The sequence below is a fragment of the Phyllostomus discolor genome, chromosome 3 (assembly GCF_004126475.2).
Source record: "Phyllostomus discolor isolate MPI-MPIP mPhyDis1 chromosome 3, mPhyDis1.pri.v3, whole genome shotgun sequence".
Taxonomy (NCBI): Eukaryota; Metazoa; Chordata; class Mammalia; order Chiroptera; family Phyllostomidae; genus Phyllostomus; species Phyllostomus discolor.
Window position 1 is genome coordinate 99,065,732 of NC_040905.2, and position 17,445 is coordinate 99,083,176.

At 40.9% G+C, this 17,445-nt stretch overlaps 1 protein-coding gene and 1 long non-coding RNA gene across 2 annotated transcripts in view; one reads left to right on the forward strand and one right to left on the reverse strand.

The window, feature by feature from the left end:
• Positions 1-3,751: 3,751 nt before the first annotated feature.
• The window catches only part of NIPSNAP2 (nipsnap homolog 2), a 34,916-nt gene continuing 21,222 nt past the window's right edge, over positions 3,752-17,445 (reverse strand). Inside the window, exons 8-10 of the mRNA XM_028519298.2 lie at positions 13,503-13,597; positions 5,937-6,020; positions 3,752-4,840 (exon numbers count right to left, since the gene is read on the reverse strand). Of these exons, the coding sequence (XP_028375099.1) occupies positions 4,776-4,840; positions 5,937-6,020; positions 13,503-13,597 (244 nt within the window). The 3' untranslated portion in view covers positions 3,752-4,775. The remainder of the gene's footprint in view (positions 4,841-5,936; positions 6,021-13,502; positions 13,598-17,445) is intronic.
• LOC118499557 lies at positions 5,987-7,580 on the forward strand. The gene is made up of 2 exons (XR_004902052.1): positions 5,987-6,117; positions 6,595-7,580. It is a non-coding gene; the product is annotated as an uncharacterized LOC118499557 (long non-coding RNA).

Genomic DNA, 17,445 nt, shown 5'->3' on the forward strand with positions numbered 1-17,445 from the left:
AATGACAAGAAAGAAAAGAACTAAAAACAAATTTTATTCATCCCAAAGAAAAGTAGCCCTTCCCCCAGTGAGTGAAGAAATAACTCCTAAGAGCACATATGAACCATTTCTCTCTTACAGGTGACCTGGAAAGACTTGGATGCCAGGTTCATGGTTCATTCTGAGTGGTGCCAAGAAAGAGAGATTTCAGAACATTGGCTTTAAAAGTATGAGATTATATACCCTACCTCATGGAAAAATTGAGGAGGATAAAGACACAGGTTTAGGTAGAGGCATGTAGTGGATATCGCTGGATAATTAAGTAGAAAAGGCCAAACTGTTTAATATTGGACATTATTTGAAAAATTCATAATTTAACCTAATCTAACTTGGCCAAATAATCAAATCAGATGAATCAAATTTCCCTTGAAACCGGAATTTCTGCCCTGGCTGGTACGGCTCAGTGGACTGAGCACCAGCCTACAAACCAAAGGGTCACTGGTTCGATTCCCAGTCAGGGCACATGCCTGGGTTGTGGGCCAGGTCCCTAGAAGGGGGTGCCACGTGAGAGGCAACCACACATTGATGTGTCTCTCCCTGTCTCCCTCCCTTCCCCTCTCTCTAAAAATAAATGAAATCTTTTAAAAACACAACCAGAATTTCTGTGGGAGAGATGTGAAATAGGTTTGGCAACATTTAAATGAGATCACCAACAAGGAGGCAGTTGTTCCCTGACTGTGAATGTTTCCTGGCAGCTCTCCTAGATGCAGTTTTGTGCATTTGCACTTCAGGCAGTGCTGTGTTCTGGGCAGGACCAGGCAGGCCAGGTCTTCGAAGGGTGCTGCGAGCAGCCTGGGCCTTTGCCACCACACACTGTGCATGAGCTGAAGCAAGCCTTCCCCTGGAGCGGGGGGCCTGAGAAGCTGTTGGCCTGTCAGAGCCTGCCATCCACAGGGCAGCGGCCTGAACAGGAAGTGTACGTGGAACTTGGCTCCAAGGAGTTTGATCTACTGAGAAGTTGTGATACCAAAATAAACCTTTTATGCCAACTACACACCCCCTCCTCTGGCCCACAGTCTCCCCAGCTCTCAGCAAGCTGCACAAAAGCACTCACAATTCCTTCTTTGTTGTGTTGGAGGGGTCAGTTTGAAGTGGGCCAACAGCTGCACTCACCTCTTTCATGCTTTTCCAATTCTGGACTCCTGGGAAAGCTACAGGGTGGCTCTCCTGGGAGTCATGGACGTGGTTCCACCCGGGAAAGGGACTCAGAAAGAGGTGGCGGTGTTACATGGCTTCCTATGCTTGAGGCCATCTTTCCTGCTGCTATCAGCACTGCTTATGTAAACAAAAAAGGGTAAGAGTAGGGGGTGCAGAGAATGGAAATTCAGTTGAAACAAGTCCCTTGAAACTTTCATGTGCTCAAACAACAAGGCAACTCCATGGCCTTCATCCCCTACTCCCACCCCCATCTCTAGGTTTGACTGCTGCTATGATTCTTCTGTTGCTCTCCTAATTGGAGACAAATGTTTCTCCATGACGCACAGGGAGTCCCACCCGGCTGCCACCTCCAGTGCAGGGCGCAGGATTCTAGGTCTGGGGCAGGGCTGTGGCCAGGGATTCAGGTGGTTGGCCTCAGTGGTGGCACAGGCATGATGACTTCTGCCTGTGTGACCCTCAGGATCTTTGTGATCAGGTTCAGAAAACCCAGGGTATGAACTGACCACAAGTCACACTGCAGATTTTCACATTTTCCAAGGTGTTTTCTGTTTCCTCATGATCCTCACAACCCCGAGGTCAGCAGAATAGATACCACTGTCCTTTTTAACAAATGGGGACCAAGCTCACAAAAGTTAATGAGTGCTGTGGAGTCACATTCAGAGCTGGGACACAGGCCACAGCCTTCATTATCTGCGTTACTAGAGAGTTAACAATTTACTAGAGCCAGGAGGTTTCACCCTAAGTTAGTACTTATTAACATTCTGATCACTGGTGTAATATATATTAGTAAGATAACGTTTTCCTTCCTAGGATGGCAGGCCTTTATTGCAAAAAGTTTAAATTTTTTTTTAATGGTCACTGAACACTGGAAAAAGTAAGTTTTAGTACTAGTTAGACGATGGTTCAGTAATTTGCTGACCCATTTCCAATTCAGAATGTAATTTTATGTTTATTGTCTTACTTTTGATTACAAAAATTGTTTTAGTGGTTAAATTTTACTTGTTTAATCCTTATCCGAGGAATAAATGAATATTTAAGAGAAACATTGAGAGAGAAACAGTGAGAGAGAAACATTGATCGGTTGCCTCCCACACACACCCGGCTGAGAATCAAACTCGCAGCCTAGCTGTGTGCCCTGACCAGGAATCAAACCTGCAAGCTGGTCAGGGCTGTTTTCCGACTAGAACTGACAGTCTGCATGCTTTCTATCCCTTTCTCCCCTCTCTCCCTCTCTCCTTTCACATCCTCCCTCATTCTTTCTATTGATTCATCAAACATATCATTGAACATCTGTGTCCCAGCCAGAAACCTAAAATACACATTTAGGAAAAAAGTATGTAGAACTGAAAAACAATCTCTCTCGGGCACTTGTGAGAATAGGAGACAAGAAGCAGGTTCTGTCGAGTGGTAGTTTGGAGCAAAGTGTGGTTCTCTGAGGGCTTTTTAAAAGTAGTAGGTATGCCCTGGGGGGTGTGGCTTAGTGGACTGAGTTCCAGTGTGCGAACCAAAAGATTGCCTGTTCAATTCCCAGCCAGGGCACCTGCCTGGGTTGCAGGCCAGTTCCCCAGTTGGGGGCGTGTGAGAGGCAACCAATCAGTGTTTCTCTCCTTCTCTGCTTCCCTTCTCTCTCTGAAAATAAATGAAACCTTAAAAAAAAAAGCAGTAGGGCTGATATCACATGAATGATAATAAAAAATGTGTTGATTTATATAAGTAATATTCATCAGACTTATACCCAATGAATGGAAAATGAGATTGGACATTTTAAATATTGCCAATGAAAATTAATAGTGGGGCAAATAATACAATTTATTTTACTTCAGGGGTTTAATAAAAAGACTCCCCCAAGTGGGCAGAAAGTGCTAAAATAAAGTGATAATTTTATAAATTAGCTTAATAGAATGTTTTTGTCAAAAGTCGGCATGTTGCTAAATTAATGACCAGTTTTCAAACTTCATCCAACCCAACCTTGCAGCAGCATTTGACATGGGTGACCTCATCCTTGATGGACTTTCTAAACTTGGCTTTCATAACATCCTACCTTCTTCAGTCTCTTCCTGTCTCCCTGGTGGTTTCTCACTCTCCCTTCCTGGTTCCTCCTCTCCTACTGCCTCCCATGGCACCAAGAGCCAGTTACAGAAATTCTGAGCCAAAGGAATCTTAAATCTGGTGTTCAACCTCCTCATTTTACAGATTAAGGAACTCAGAGAGAGTAAACACTTTGTCAAGGAGCAGAGTCTGGACCTGAAAAAGCCTGTTCTTCTGCGGGCAGCCCCAAGCCCGCAGACACCATGCTGCTGGCTCTGGGACACGAATGCTTGTTCCCCAGGACACCCCACCCAGCGGCCAAAGGGAGCTGCTGACAAGCTGATTCAGTATTTTACTCTATAGACTCATATAAGCCCACTCAACTGGGACGAGGTCTTTTTCAAGAGTGAGAGGGTCATTCTCAGCACAAGTTCATAAAAAAGATCACAAACATGTAATATGTGAAAAGTCAGAGAATTTTATTGACTTTTATATGTTCTTGGAGAAAACCATTCACATGTAAAAGTTTGAAATTTGATATGAGATTTATTCACACTTTGTTACACATAAATTATTTAATTTGAAAGCAAGATAATTTTTCATTTCAAGAGGACTTCTACATGATTACATTCACAAAATTGGCACACTATATTAAAAAACAAAATCAAACAGAGCTAGACAAGTATACAGCTTTATGCCAATTTAAATGTCAACACACACACCCCTCATGCATGATCATGGAAGTATCTGCTGTGAGCTTATCAGAATATTAATAGAGAATGCCTGAGATCATGAATGATTGTTTACAAAATAAAACCTTTTTCTAGTGCTTGTTTTGTTATAGAAAAATACTACAAATAAAAATTAGTGCTATTCAAGGTGTTCATTTTAAAATCACATATGATACACAGGTTCAAGCCATTCTTCCCCCTCTCATACGGAGACACCGCAACACCCCATGTGAGGGCTGAATCACTGATTAAATCATCTTGGCAGCCACGACCAGCTTAGCAACGACACGTTTACTATGCCGAATGATTAAAAATGAGAGTGCATTAAAATGTACTTAGGTATGAGGTTCACTCATAATTTGTTCCTAGTCTGAGACTCAAAAACACTGCCAGAGAAACATGACAAAATTTGTATTTCTTCCTGATACAAGAAATTTGTCTAAAAATCTGTAGTTATAAGACAGATTTGCTTTTTTAAAAGAAATGACTTTTTTTTTCCCATGATTAGATTCTTATTTAGAGATGATTCGAATTTTAGTTTGGGCTCTCTTTTCCTGGAGGCTGGGAAGGGGGGTTCAGTACTGTGAGGATATTCAACACGCACAGGGATGTTTCAAAGAGGACTGCAGAGCGCTGTTACAATCAAACTGTAATAGTTTCCTTTCTTGTAATTATGTAAATTTTAAAGAAAAGAGGTCTCTCATAAGCTATATACAGCAGTTTACATTTCAGCGTTTTTCACTTGATATACAATTAAAATTAATTCATGACAAATACTTGTCACAGAGATTCCTGTAGGCACATCTAAAGTCGGTTGCTTTACTGGAGGGGTGAGGTCTTCAGGGGGATCATGATTCTGGATTCCATTTCCTGAATAAGCGGAACTGAAAACAGGAGCAAGATTACTGTGCGTGTTCTTTTCTAAACAGGTGACGGTCAATACACATTAATAAATAGGTTGCTGAGCATAGTTGGAAGTTGTGCTGCTTGAAATCACGGAATGTTGGAAAGTACAGGACTGATCTCAGTGTCAGGAATATAAAAGATGATGACAGATCAGCTAGCACCCTGTAAGACGTTACTTTAAAATTATAACAGATTCTGTCTGGAGATGTGTTTCATTTGCAGGAAATTAGGCAAGTCCATATTATGAGAAGGATAGTGCTTTCTCAAAAGGTTCTTTGAAGTAAAATAGATTTATATAAAACTAAGTAAGATTGCATTTGACTTTATTCCCACACAGCACCGTAAAACTCACTGCAGAGTAAAACATGCCTCCGAAAGCTGATGAAAGTGTAAGAATAAGCAGTGAAGTCACATACAGTTATTTGACTTTTTGAACTAAAAATACTTATTTTCTAGAACAAATCAGTCTTTGATATTCTTGGTAGTACATGTACTTAAATATAGTGGACATGCAACATGCTGGCACTTATTACCTGCACCAGTGTCGCTGGGTTGTATCAGCACTATTGGTTTTCTTATAATAATCAAGCATCCATGATTTCATAGTATATATGTGCACGCACATACATGCATGTACAGGTATACATGTATATGTAAACACACGTGTAGAAAGTCTAAATATCAAATTAATTTTCAAAATTACTATTTAATTGCTGTTTTATACTTTTTTTTGGTGAATGAACAATTTTGATGTGAAAGGGACAGCTTAGAAAAGATTTGTTACAAATTTTCAGAGAATGTAGAAATGTCAAAAAAAAGTAACGATGTAAAATCACACATGGAAGGGTTTGAACACTGTACCAGGCAATATACATAAAAGAATGAGTATTTTTTATTGGAAAGAGTCATATAATTATTAAAGGAGAATCTATACTCTCTCTCTTCCCCCCAACCTTATCATTCACCATCAAGAGCAACATACTATTTTTAAAAAATACATATTAGCTTCAAGATGAAAGATCACAAAACAGTAAGGTGAGAAAAATAAAACATCTATGCCTGTTAAAATATTACCTGTATAATACACCAATTCTTCCCAGCCGTGTTTATGCCATGCTGCATTCCGTATGTCTTCCCTTGTCTGAAGATCTTTGTAAGCTAAAAATAACCACACAGAAGAAATAAGACTTGAACCAGGAATGTCCAACCTACAGCCCATGTAGCCCAACACAAAATGGCAATTTACTTAAGAAAAGTACTTCTCAGATAAGTCAAGTTAAAGGAGTTCATCATCACCAAGCCCTTATTATATGAAATGTTAAGGGGACTTATCTAAGAAAAAGAAGATAATATACATGTACAGTAGAATGACAGCAGACTCACAATTATTAACAACCACACCTAAAACAAAAACAAAAACAAACTAAGCAAACAACTAGAACAGGAACAGAACTACAGAAATAGAGATCACATGGAGGGTTAGCAACAGGGGAGTGGGAGAAGGAGAGGGGGAAAAGGTACGGAGAATAAGTAGCATAGATGGTAGGTAGAAAATAGGGGGAAGGCAAGAATAGTATGGGAAATGTAGAAGCTAAAGAACTTGTAAGTATGACACATGGACATGAACTAAAGGGGGGAATGTGGGTGGGAGAGGGTGTGCAGGGTGGAGGGGAATGAAGGGGGGGAAATGGGACAACTGTAATAGCATAATCAATAAAATATATTTTAAAAGAAATGAGATTTTTTGTGATTATGTGTTGCAATGTCAGGTGAAATAAACATACATATGCTCTTGCTATTTGTACGCATGCATGGCTTAAGTTTTACAGTGATGCGCAGCTTCTAAGCATGTTATCTTCCAAGCGCACAGAGTAGAATTGACACCATTAGATGTTACATGTGCTCATGGTGACTTAGCGAGGCAGCAATTATCAATAATATTTCATCCTGCCATTGCAACGTTAGGTGTTTAATGTTATTTAGAAGTCAGGTAAGCTTTCTTATTTGACTATTAAAAGGTACTTCCACACCTCAGTGGCGCCTCACACACTGCCTGCCACACTTTAGAATTGGCCTTCCACCTCGCCCTGCATCAGCAGCCTAGAGGCCTGTGGAGGTGCCCAAACCTTGCTTTCTATTTTTCTGTCAATTAATTTTCATAATAAAAGTAAATAAAGACCCTTATCTATTATTATTTTTTAAATCCCAGCATGGCTTTTACAGTGTTGCAAAAGAAAAAAGAACCCCCCTAAAGAAAAATTACTGATGAAGGAAGATTGTTCAATGAAAAGTGGACAGATGACTACTTTTTTTGTCGAGACAAATAGTAAGGCACTCTGCTTAATTTGTGGGGAATTTGTGCAAGTTTTCAAAGACTATAATTTGAAAAGGCATTGTATACAAAAGCATGCTGCCAGATTCAATGCATAGGAAGGACTGTGTCATAAGGACAAAATAGCAGAACTGAAAAAAAAGTCTGTCTTCTCAACAAAATGTTTTCAAAAAGTTAAATCTCAACAAAATTTTTTTTCAAAAAGTTGCAACACTGTAAAAGCTAGTCATGTGGTAGCACATTTAATAGCAAAAAAAATCAAAACCATTTACTGATGGTAAGTTTATCAAGCAATGCATAGAAAGTGTGGCAGATATAATTTGCCCTGAAAAAAAGGGGGATATTTCTAAATTTAGTTTGTCTCACCAGAGTATAGCCAGGCAAATTGAAGAAACTGGAAAATCTATTGAAAGAAGTTTGGAGAGCAAAGCTGCTAATTTTAAATTTTGTGCTTTGGTGATGGGTGATAGCACTGATGCTACAGATACAGCTCAACTTGTCATTTTTGTTAGAGGTTTAGATGATGAATATAATGTCACTGAAGAAGTGGCTTCTTTAGTGCCACTGAAAGACACAACTAAATCAAGAGATTTATATGAAGCCGTAAAAAATAAAGAGATTTTCTTTGTCCCTTGTCCACATACCTGGTATAGTGACTGATGGTCCCCAGGCAATGTAGGTAAAAGAGAGGGACTTGTAAGATTAATAGAAGATGATGCAATTGCTGCCCAAAATTCCCATTTGGTGAAGTATCTTTGCATAGAACATCAAGAAAATGCCCTGGCTGATGTAGTTCAGTGGATTGAGCATGGGCTGCGAATCAGGCATTGCAGGTTCGATTCGCAGTCAGGGCACATGCCTAGGTTGCAGGCCATGACCCCCAGCAACTGCACATTGACGTTTCTCTCCCTCTCTCTCTCTCTCCCTCTCTCTCTCCCTTTCTCCCTCTCTCTCTCTCTCTCTCTCTCTCCCCCCACTTCCCTCTCTAAAAATAAATAAATAAAATCTTAAAAAAAAAGAAAATGTATGTATGAAAGCTTTAAAATGGATAACATCATGCAAATCATCATGAAGACTGTGAATTTCATAGAGGCCAAGGGATTAAATCATCGCCAATTCCAGGAATTCCTTAAAAGCATTGATGGTGACTATGGAGACAACATTTACCTTTCAGAAGTAAGATGGCTAAGTGGAGGCCAAACATTTAAAAGATTTTATGATTTGTGACATGTCGTGAAGTTGCTTATGGTATCAAGAAACAAATTTGTACTGGAACTTCATGATGAAAACTGGCTTACAGATTTAGCATTTATAATGGATTTAACCTCTCATTTAAATGAGTTGAACAAGGCCATGTTTCAAACCATAACAGCACTCTAAATGAAACTGAAATTATGACAAGCTCAAATTAAGGCAAACAATTTTATGCATTTCAGCATGCTGGCTGCTAAGCACAGTCCTGTGAACAGCAAAAAATATGCAGCCTTGCTTTTTTATTTGATACAAGAATTTGAAAACAGATTTCAAGATTTCTGGGAAAATAATATTTTACTACATCTGTGACTCCATTTCCAGTTGACATAAATATGTTACCTGTCAATTTTCAAACGGAATGCACAGAGCTGCAATCTGACTTAAAGAAAAATTTGACTGTGTCTCTTTACTGGACTTTATAGGTCCTGTCTTCCCAGAGACAAATACCCCTTGCTTCATAATCATGCCTTATTCATGTCACCATCATGTGGCAGCCCCTACATTTGCGAGCAACTATTTTCAAGAATGAACATGTTAGAGTAAAATCAGAACCAAAATATCTGATGACACCTTAGGAACTCACTGAGGACTGCAACTACTTCTACCAAACCAGATATTGATGCACCAGTTTCTCAACTATGTCAAACATCCCACTAGTATTATGTTGCCCAGTTTTCTTTTGCTTTTACAATAATTTTTTTTTAAATCAATGATATTTTATTACTTAGATATGTACATTTTCTATATTAGTGATCACAAACTTGGGACCTGCTTGACGATTCTAAAAGATTATCAAAAGGGCTGCTGCATAATTAGGGTTATTATGTGAGGACTTTTTTGCTTATCTGCAGTGGCGGATATCATGAAAATTATGCATGGACCTTTTTTTGCTCACCAGTTTTCGTTAGTGTTTGTGCATTTAATGTGTGGCCCAAGACGCCAAAAGGTTGGACATCCCTGACTTAAACTGAACATAATGCCCTACATTCTACTAGTACACCCATTAAATATGGATTCAACTGCTCACCTTTCTCAGAGACTACTTTGGGAATTTAGTAGAAAGCTGGGATAACTGTGAGCTGGTTATTCTGAGCAACATTATGTTAGGCCTTGTAGGAGAAGCAAAACAATGCACTCTTAAAAATAATCTGCCCTTAAGTTTTACACTCCAGTGGGTCCAAGACATATATTAGAGACCTAGCGAAGTTCTTCAATAACATGTCAAACTCATAACCAGAAACTGTCAGACTATAGATAAGCAATGTTAGATTTGATTCTGCTCAATACTTATAAAATGCTACAAAGATCTGGGTGAGACTGTGTTCAATGCAGCGGAAAACACAGACAAGTAAAAGGAAGGTCAATCCCCACTGAGCACTGTGGTATCCCTGAGAGCCAAGCATAAGAGAGGAGACTGGGAAAGCTGCCTGGAAGGTGTGATTGGACCAGGTGGACCTTGAAGACTGAAGAGGAAGCATCAATATACAGGAATGGAGGAGAAAGGTGCTCGAGGTGAAAGGGAGAACACGGTCAAAGGCATCCATGTTCTTGGAGTCATGTGGTAGAATCCACAGATATCTCATCTGGGTTCCTTGGTTTCTGAATCCCAACCTTCCAGCTACTTCTCCTGGGCATCTCGACAGTGTGTGGGTATCAGTCAGACTGGACGACCACTCAGGGCTGCCTGCTTGAGTTCTAGTTTGTTTTGGGACTACCCATTTTCCCCTCGGGGCTTCCTTCTCCCTACGAGAAAGATCTACTCTCTGTAGGTCTGCCAGTTAAACTGTAAAGACAAAATTTCCCTTTACTAGTAATCAAGTATAAATTTAAAGTTTTGAAGATGCTGATAAATAAAAGGAAAAAGAAACCTCTGACATCTTACCACCCAGAGGAAAACACGGATAACACTCACGTGAGAAGCAGCAGCATTCTCACTGAGGTCAGGCTGACCCTCGTAGGGAAGCAGGGTTGGGGAGGCCCTTTTTGCTTTCTTAATTAAGAATTTTTCTATTGTATAATATACATAAAATTTACTATTTTAACCATTTTAAATGCATAATTTAGTGGCATTAAGTATACTCACATTGTGCCACCATCATTACCACACACCTCTAATCAATTCCAAATGTAAGCCAAACCGTAACTCCCCCTCCCACCACTCTGACCTCTAGTCTGCACTCCGTCTCCACGACCTTGCCTGTTCCAGGTGCCTCACACGGGTGCAGTCACATGATGTTTGTCCTTGTGTGCCTGGCTCATCACACTTAGTATGTTTTCAAGGTTCATCCATGATGTAGTATCTACTAGAATTTTGTTCCTTTTTTATGGTCGATTACTGTTCTATTACATGTACATACCACACTTTTCTGTTCATCTGCTGACAGACATTTGGGTTCGAAGAGAAAGATGGTGGGCAGCTGAGTATGTTCACACACTGAGGGGAGGAGGCCACAGACAGGGAGGTGGTGGAGCAGCTGGACGAAGCTGGGCCTTGAGGAGGGGAGGGGGGTGTGGCACCGAGTGCTCTGAAGCAGACACAGCGAGGTCTGAGCCTGGCTCAGCTACAGAATTGTTGTGGGTTCTGCTTGATTCTTTATGGGACCACAAATGAATTACAAGTATCTCATCTGTGGTGGGTGGTTGTAAGGGTTAAAGGAAATGATGCATAAAATAACCAACATACTAGATGTGCTTGATAAATACTGTTTTTTTTTTCATCTTAAAAAATGTGGAAAAGTGAGGGTATGTTTTAGAAACTGGTGATTGAGAATTTGCCTCTGCCTATCTCAATACTTTTTTGTGTAAAATAGGAAGTGGGGAGTGAACACTCGGGACCCTGACTGGGACTACGAAGGAAGGCGCAGAAGGGCCTAATAACAGATACAGGTGCTGCAACCTGGCCACCCTCAGAGGCTAAAATACCATGCCGTTCCTGGCTTCTGCACCTCTGCGTGGAGCAGGACCTTGGGGGACTTCTCATCTTGCTGTCGCCCTGTGAAGCCTTGAGTCTTCCCACGGGCAGAGTGAAGGGCTCTCCCCCGTTTCACCACAGCCTGTCAGAGCTGTGCCACTCACGCCCCAGTGCCTGCTGGTTTGTAATCCCAGACTCCTTCAGCTGGGAGTCCCTATCCAGACATGCTGCAGGCACTGATGTGAACAGAGAGTGTGCGTGGCTTGACCTCCTCCTGGGAGCCAAAGCACAAGCTGATCCTGACCCTTCAAGTCCCTGTGCTCACACAGGTACGGACTGCGTGTGGGAGGGTGAGCAGGAGCCACCCTCAGAGGCCTCTCCAGGCTCAGAGGAAGGGGAGGGAAGGGTAGAGGCCTGCCTTTTCGTTTTATAGCCTCTGGACAGACTGTATGCTATTTAAAAAATAAAAACCACTTCACCCCTAACTCAAGTCCATAACAGTTAAACTAGATTTAGCATATTCGTAGAAGGCAGAGACACAGCACCTTTATTAAAGACCTGTTCTGAAACCTACTACAGTTGAAAACTCTGATGCTTAGGTAAACTCTCAGCCAGGACAACGCTGCCCCTGCCATTCTGCAGCTGAGGGTATCTGCAGCATCTGTCATTTGGTTAGGGGTTTTCAGCCTCTTAAACACCAAGCTGAGGTGATGGCCTGGTTGAAGCAGTGATTGGTAGGGGCAAGGGTGGGGGTGTCCTCTCCAGACCTTGAAGGCTCAGGCCCAGGAAAGGGGGAGTGGGGGTGGGTGCAGTTTCTAGGAACACAATGTAAAAACTACTTTTCTTGCCTTAACTTACCCATTCAGACTTAGGTCCCTGGCAGATATTCTACCATTTAGCCAGTCTGAATTATCTGCAGTTTTCTGAGCTCTTTTTGTAATTTCCCATGTCCCCATCACTGTCCTAGCCTTTCCTTCCCCTCTTTACTTGTCTGTCTCATCTAGATCCTGAAGTCCAGCTAATATCCCACCTCTTATTAACTTTTGCCACATATGGTAACTTCATATCCCTTTAAGAGTTAGGAGTACCCTGATCACACACTGCCTCGTGGTGTGTCACCCGTGTTTGCTTTACCTTCATTAGACAGGTCACCAAATTCACCGTATCTTTGTAAGCCTGACATGCTAACACAGCAGGCAGACAGGGTGTGGCACTTGGTGGGACTAAACAGGTGAAGCTAACACCTCACTTCATTGATATGGTCTGGAAATAAGTTATGCTTTTTTCTTTCTTTGTTTTATTCTCACCCAAGGACATGCTTATTGACTTTAGAGAGAGAGGAAGAGAGGAAGAGGCAGAGAAAAACATTTATGTGAGAGAAAAACATCGATCGGTTCCCTCCTGTTCGTGTCCTGACCAAGAACTGAACCTGTGACCTTTCGTTCATGCGATGATGCTCCAACTGACCCACACCAGCCAGGGCTGCTTTTCCTTTTTTAAACTTTAATAACCATTTACAAACGTGCCCAGAACATCTGGCAGTATTTATACAAGCTGTTACTGAGACCCAGTTCCCGTTCTAGCAGGGAGGTGGATACAAAGGTCACAGCTGTGACTGCTGTGGCTCAGGAGCACCGGGACATTCACTTGGGGGGCAGGGAAGGGAACATGAGTCAGGCCTGAAAGACACCAAAGATGGAAAAGCTGGAGGAAAAGGCCTTTGGGACGATGGAACAAGACCCATGGCAGGCAGTGAGTTCACGTACAGGGAGCTGTCTGTCAGAGTACAATGCAGGGCTGTCTCTGAGGCAGCAATGGAGCGTGTCTAGAAAGGGTGGTGGGGCCACTCTGTGCAAGGCACTCGGGGCTTTATCATCTGCCTCTGCCATGTTTGCTGACTTCACCTCTCTCACTCCTTTCACTATTATTCCCTTTGGACTATCAGTTTACCAAAAGTCTATGGACACTTTTGCTCTTGACCTCTTGTTCTAGACAGCCCTGTACTTCCCTTCCACCTGTGATGTCTGAATTTGCTACAATGTTTACGCTTACTGACTTGAGATACACTTTACGGCCTATTTCAATTTATTTAGTAATGAACTGTGAAATCCAAGTAATGCAAAAATGAAGGAAAAATAAATACCCCAAAGATGATGCACCATATACAACTGCCCAATCTGAGAGAAGAATCCTCCTACAGCTTCATTGCCGTCCTGTCTGAAGCGAATTGCACGAGCCCTGTAAAAAAGAAAACAATGTTCAGAGACTGAATTAGTATGTTAAAAAGAATCAGTTGATTTCCTCCATACTCTGAGCAAGCTTTTCAGAATGAACACTAATTGTTTATCAGATACAATCAAGTTTTTAATTATGTAAAATGTATCTTTCTATAGCTACACTAGCCATTTTTGTGAGCAGTTAAATGACTATGAAAAGAAAAGTGTGAGGATATGTGGTCGCACTGCTGATTCTTCACGAGTCAAGAAAGTTGGCAGAGGACAGGACCAGTAAACAGAAGATTGCTTGTTCAAGATTTCACTGAGAAACTGAGGGAAACCTGGATACGAAAACATCTAAGATGTCAGAGGAAGACAGGGACCGCCTCTCCAGAATGGGGTTTAATAAGAGATGAAGGAACCACACCTTCAAAGCAGCTGGAGATAGTGACATCTGAGAAAGGTGTGAGCTCTCTGAACTGTAAAGGTGATCTGCCACCTCTTGGGAAGCATATGGGGCCATGAAAGTGGAGCTTCTTGGCTATACACCATCACAATCAAAACTGAAGATACCTCTCGGTTTTTCTTCTTACCGGTGCAGACCATTAGGAAAATGAGTACCAAACGGCATTCATGATACACTATGTGTGAAGGAAAGGGTGTAGGTATGTTGTGACTGTGTGTGTAAGATGAAATTGTGATTAAATTGGTTAAAAGTTGGCACGTCTTCAACTTCCCTTAAGATTTCCTCTTGCAAAAGGTATCAGCTCTTCAAACACTTTTCCACGTTTGTTCCAGGTACTTTATTTTTATATTTAGTGATGCATCTGAAACCCTAAAAAAGTTTTTAAAATATATGTATTTTCCCAAAAGCAGTTTTTAGAATTAAAGTTAAAAAAATTTGTGTCAGCACTGCCCAGGCTTTGACCTGCAGTCTCAGTGACATTATGGTCCTGAGCTGATGGGACAGGGGAAGATGCGCTGGTTCTAACTCATTTTACAGAGCCGGAGGCACGTGAACAAGCATTCCAACCTACGGGTGTGTACGGGGAGATACATCAGTCTCCAGGGACAAGATTTGAGTTGGCTTGATTAGTGCATTCTGTTCTTGGAGGCAAACATCATAGCAACATCATTTCAAAGGGGCCAGGGGAGTGTGGGACCAGCGCGGGGCAGCCTGCGGCGGGGGTGTGAAGCCGGGTGCTCCTCAAGGCCACTTGGGGATCCTCGGCTCTCATCCGCCATGTGCTCAACTCCATGAGGGCGATCCAAGCTTTCAGGCGACGGAGGGATCTCTTGCTATTGCCCCCAAGGGCTACCCACAAATGATATTAAATTTTAACTTTTACATTTAAAATTAATTGATCAGTATCTTCACAAAAATTACAAATCTGATTGGTAAATTATTGAGATTAATCAAATCACATTAATGTGCATTCTAACTCAGAAGGAAAAACTACTCTTTCATTAATAGTGATATTCAGGATTATTCATTTCATTTTGAACTTTTACAATTTAGTTACAGTAGGCAAAGAAGACATACTTGCCTCAGCCTGGTAATAATCAGAAGCATGTACTGAAGAGGAGATCACCATCTTAAAATAGCCACCTATGTGCCAAAATATAAATTGAACGCTGAACTGACTTTATAAATAATTTTTAACGTAACTGAAGAATAACCTCAGAACTTCCTTGTGGATTCCATGGTGGGCGAGATTTAATCAGTAACATACAAAAAACAGAACTGTTGAGTAATCCTGCTCTATGGACAACTGAATTATTATATATAAAGCCCCCTTTAAGCACCTTAAAAAAGTGATGCCTATAATAGTGGTATTTGAGGGAAAGCAGAATTTCCCACTCTAAAATATGCCTTTTGGGACACTATTTTAAGCTGATTATTTTTAAGAAATGGAAGACTCAGGAAAAGCCTTTGACCTTCCCCCTAACTGCCTACAAGAACTCAGAGGCGCTGCCCGCTGCCCCAGGGAGGGAGCTAGGATCACAGCTGACTCCAGTGTAACATGAAGCCAGGGCAACAGGCAGGGAGGGCCAGGGCCCAGCAAGGCCCGTCTGATCAAAGTCCTCTGCATCCCAATGTTAAAGAAGGTCCAGCGAACATTTATTTACCAAGTGTTTGCCTTTCCATCTCCATGTGAATTGCCTTCCTGCCTTTTGAAGTCCCAAATCACAACTCCCTTCTTTTTGGCTCAAGATGGCATAGAAGCCTTCACTGCCAGATCTATCCTGGGGTCTCACATTCCTCTGGAACCTCCATGTGTACATACATAATAAATCTGGACATTTTTGCCTGTTCATCTGTCTCACATTAGTTTGATTATTTGTCCAGCCACAACTTAAAAGAATAGGAAGAAAATTGTCTTTCCTCCCCCATATTTACAATAAAATATTTCTTAGTTTTCAAATTAAAAGAAACTCCAACTTGCATTCTTTAACCTTTGATGACCTAAGAGGAAGATTCATTAGAAAGGAACATCACAGAACCATTCTCTGGAGCTGGAAGAGATCTTAAAAGTTATCTAGTCCAGTGCAAGAAATTCCATAATGGAAACAAGACCATATGTAAGTTGAGAGTAAGTAAAAGTCACAGGTCCTCTTTTAAAGGTAAAGATGAACCAAGGCTCAATAGCTGACCAATGGCTAATAATCTATTCTTGTATCCCTCGTAATCATTGAGACTTTGTATTATTTTATCTTTGACTTGTCTTTTCTCTTACTATTATAATAGTCAGGGCTATAGAAAACAACATAAAATACAATGGTGAAAGCTGGTAGTATTTTGTTTTAATGGTAATAGGCATGCTTCTTGTGCTTCACCATTAAGTTTAACGAAGCTGTTAAAATGGAGAAACGGGTGGTTTTATCATGTAAACCAGGGCCAGCAAATCACAGGCAAATCACTGGGAGGAAGCCCACCCACCGAAGCTTGTTTTTATGGCCCAGGGGCTAGGAATGGTTTTCACATTTTTAAGTGCTTGAACAATTCAAATTAAAATTTTATTTCATGACACATGAAAATAACGAAACTCAAATTTCAGCATCCATAAATAAAAGTTTTGCTGGAACACAGTCACACTTACTCCTTTCCTACTCGCCCATGTTTGCGTTCCCATGACCACAGCAGAGCTCAGTGACTGCGACCCAGCACGGCCCACAAAGCCTGCAGTATTTACTACCTGGTCCTTTACAGAAAAGTCTGTGCCAACCCGTGATTTAGGTAGAATATTCTCCATTCCTAATTTTAAAATTAGGAAGTGGTGTCTCTAATAAAATGTGTCAAATCTGACCAAATGCCTTCTGAACATGAATTAAGATGTATTTTAATTGTTTTTTAAATTATGAAATATTTCAACCATCCCAGTCACCTAGGTTTTTAAAAAACATGCACACTTTGTATTTGCTTCAGATCTTTTCAAAAAGACATGAACACTGCAGCTCCCTTTTATTCCTCATCCCCACCCCCGTCTTTCCTCCTTACCAGTTACTCTTGGGAAGTAGTGATCTTTTTTGAATACAAGTCTTCTTGTCCATGGTTTTATGTCTCTAATTCATATGAATGTATCTATGAATAGTTATATCTTTTTATACAGCTCTTGTTAAATATCTTATTTATGTAATTCTTTTATCTTTTATTTACATAAAAGACAACATGTAATACATATTCTCCTCAACAAGTTGCTTCTGAGATGGATCGTTAACAGGTACTAATCAGGTTTACTTTGACCACTGGATAAAATTCCACCGCATGAATATACTATAATCTTTCCACTATGGCATACAGCTTTACACTTCTGGCAACTGCAACTGACTTTTTTATGTGACCGCTAGTTTCTGCCATCCATCCAACAT